Below are 2,818 nucleotides of genomic sequence, written 5' to 3'. Positions count from 1 at the left end.
AACCTTGTTCTGACAACATTCTGAATGACCAAGCAACCTTCTCCAAGGAAGCACTGCTTGCATTACACGGAGAGGGGCCTAGAGAAGGTCTCTAACCAATGCTTATTTCTATAAGTTATATTGTACCTGGTTGGTTAAACGGCCAATGTCGGGAAGCAATTGTATTGTAAAATTATTTGGCCTTAAGCCAAGTAGCTTAATGTAAACGTCTTACTATGTTTACTATTACGAATTGAAACAGTGTAAACAAACGTCTTATCATATTTTCCAGGTTATTCATACCCATTATATAAAAGCTTGTCTCTTTTTTTTCGGAGGTTCAGACCTTACTGACGTCCGACAACTTTCCATACCTTAGTTCAATTCACACTCACTTGAACTCTTCCTTTTGCTTTTTGAATAAAGTTTGTATTAACTGTGTCCTTTGTTACCGATCAATGTGACCATTGCCGTCGCCTTTTATTACAGACTACTCTCCTTCCTAGAATTCAAAGTCGTTCGTATCTCTTTTCAAATATTCTACCTGCTCATCAATTCGAAGAAGACAAATTATGGTGCCATGAACTAGGACGCCATGTCCGCCAGCATAAAAGCGAGTGCGCAACCAATACGATTAATGATGCAGAAGTTCCTTGAAGAAGTACAAAGAATGGACCTAACGCCATTCGATCAAAACTTAACAAAAGATAAACTGCGTCAGCTATACGAAGCTAGGAAAAGGATCATCAAGGAAAGATATCGAAATCAATATTGGCATGCTCGAAGCAGCCAACTAGAAATGGCTCGAATACTTCAACAAATATCAGCTTCACTCAAGAAAAAGGAGGAAGAAGGAAAATAAGCAGAAATGGTCATCATAATAGTGTTTTGGACCTAATTAACGAAGGTAAAGGAACTATTATAACATTGACTGTTATAAGGAAGTATAAGGATATAAGGATGACCTTCAACAGCTAGCTCAAGAAGTCGAGGTAGCAGTCCAGCAAATCCAGCATTGGGAAACAGGTCAAGAAGCCTGTAGACCAACAGTAAACTTGCTCCAACTTTCAATACTGACGTTTAATGGTGACCCAAAACCTGAAGGGAGTTCTGGAGCAGCTTCGATGCTTCAGTTCACTCCCAACGAATCCCAGATATTCAAAAATTAAATCACTTAATATCCTGTTTAAAGGGAAGCCCCCTATAAGCCGTAAAAGGGTACGACAGGGCCCCAGAAAACTATAAAATTATATGTGAAATACTGCTGGAAAAATCTGACAATCCTTCACCATAAAAAAAAAATTGCTCTACTATGAGCTCACTTTTATAAAACGAAATGATCAGAAATCAAAATCAGAAATCAACGGTCTCAGAAATCAACGGTCGAAGAAGTCGAAAGAGTATTCAGAGAACTAGAAGCAATAGGTGAAAACCTACAACATGCCAGCATTGAGACCGCGATAGAATCCAAATTACCGGGTTGGTTATTGGAGAAGGTATGTCAACAAAAGGAAGAAAACGAACAATGTTCGGTGACAAAACCCAGACAATTTCTCCGAAATTTAGTTGACAGAACCGACCAACCGGTAATGAATAGACAACTATCAAGCATTAGAAACCGAAGAAATCCAATCGAGTACATCTCTAATCCAACTACTAAAACAGAAACTTCTGCGTTGGCCGCAATCAAACAAAGCAAAGGCAGTTTAACACTTTGGCTTCAGTTCCAAAGAATCAATCTAAATAAATGGATCTAAAGTCGTTCGAAGTCTCGCAAAAAAAAATTGATAGATAAAAGGAGAAGACCTTGTATATTCTGCAACAAGAATCACTGGGATAATGAGTACCATGTTTATCCCACGTTTAAGCAACAAACTGATCGATTAAAGCAAATCAATAAATCATACAACGCTCTATGTAGCATTATGGATCGCGAATTCAAGCAACAAGAGGAATCTGCAAATGATTGACAGAAAATTACAACGAAAAATTCAAGTGCTACTATCAACACCACTACGCAAACAGAAGAGAGTATTGCTCTTATGTGAGGGAATTAGGGTCTTCAATCCAGAAAAACTGGAACTACAGGTAGAAGCCTTAGCACTCTTTGACGTTGGCATGGATTCAACCTTTATATCACGGAAATTAGCCAATCATTTAGGTCACGTAAAAATCGATGAAGATAATTATAACATGCGCTCCTTTGGCAACAAGGAGTCTAAAGTATGGGACAAATTTATGAGACCAAATCATAGACGATGAAGATCAGCAGCGATGGAAACATCTTATCGATGAATGGCCAACAACTGCGAAGGGCTTGCCGCGGTTCGTTACAAGTCCATCAAATCTAATTGGAATTCACGTGTTTACTGATGCCTCAAGTGTAACATATTCAGCTGTGGTACTGTGGTATAGTTAGATATGGCGATGCATCACCCCTTGAACTCTTCCCAATAATCAATGATGGGAAGCAAAGTTACGTTCTCATACCAGCTCTATTCACAATCTTCTTCATCATGATGCTAAAAAGGGTCATGGCAAACCTTGATAAGACAACGATATTTACATTCAGTATTCACCAATGGAAGCCTATGCAACCTAAGGCGACAGTTACCCCTAACGCGACAGATATCCATGACAGATTCTAAAACACCACATCCGAGAGGACCTTTTGTTGACGATGCCGCGTCATAAGTTACACAGACACAACTCTGCAGCGCTTAATATCTTGCTTCTCAGAGGCTGCAGAGGCTTTGAGCCACAAGTTAGCTTAAAGATAATAGTTCTCTACCAGCCTACATCACAGGAAGACTACCTTTATCCTCACATCACCATAGGT

At 39.2% G+C, this 2,818-nt stretch overlaps 3 protein-coding genes across 3 annotated transcripts; all 3 read left to right on the top strand.

The window, feature by feature from the left end:
• Positions 1-574: 574 nt before the first annotated feature.
• Positions 575-841, top strand: LOAG_14282 (hypothetical protein; the record flags this gene model as incomplete). Its single annotated transcript, XM_003149779.1, has 1 exon — positions 575-841. One exon carries the CDS (start codon positions 575-577, stop codon positions 839-841), a length of 267 nt encoding a protein of 88 aa, XP_003149827.1.
• A 221-nt stretch (positions 842-1,062) lies between these two features.
• LOAG_18014 (hypothetical protein) lies at positions 1,063-1,736 on the top strand (the record flags this gene model as incomplete). Its single annotated transcript, XM_020450684.1, has 2 exons — positions 1,063-1,197; positions 1,353-1,736. 2 exons carry the CDS (start codon positions 1,063-1,065, stop codon positions 1,734-1,736), a joined length of 519 nt encoding a protein of 172 aa, XP_020305602.1.
• A 205-nt stretch (positions 1,737-1,941) lies between these two features.
• Positions 1,942-2,202, top strand: LOAG_14280 (hypothetical protein; the record flags this gene model as incomplete). Its single annotated transcript, XM_003149778.1, has 1 exon — positions 1,942-2,202. A coding segment is annotated over one exon (261 nt), but the record flags the coding sequence as incomplete, so codon positions are not given.
• Between the last annotated feature and the right edge of the window lie 616 nt (positions 2,203-2,818).

Source organism: Loa loa (assembly GCF_000183805.2).
Source record: "Loa loa unplaced genomic scaffold supercont3.174, whole genome shotgun sequence".
NCBI classification, from domain to species: domain Eukaryota; kingdom Metazoa; phylum Nematoda; class Chromadorea; order Rhabditida; family Onchocercidae; genus Loa; species Loa loa.
This window is presented reverse-complemented; position numbering and strand designations above follow the sequence as displayed.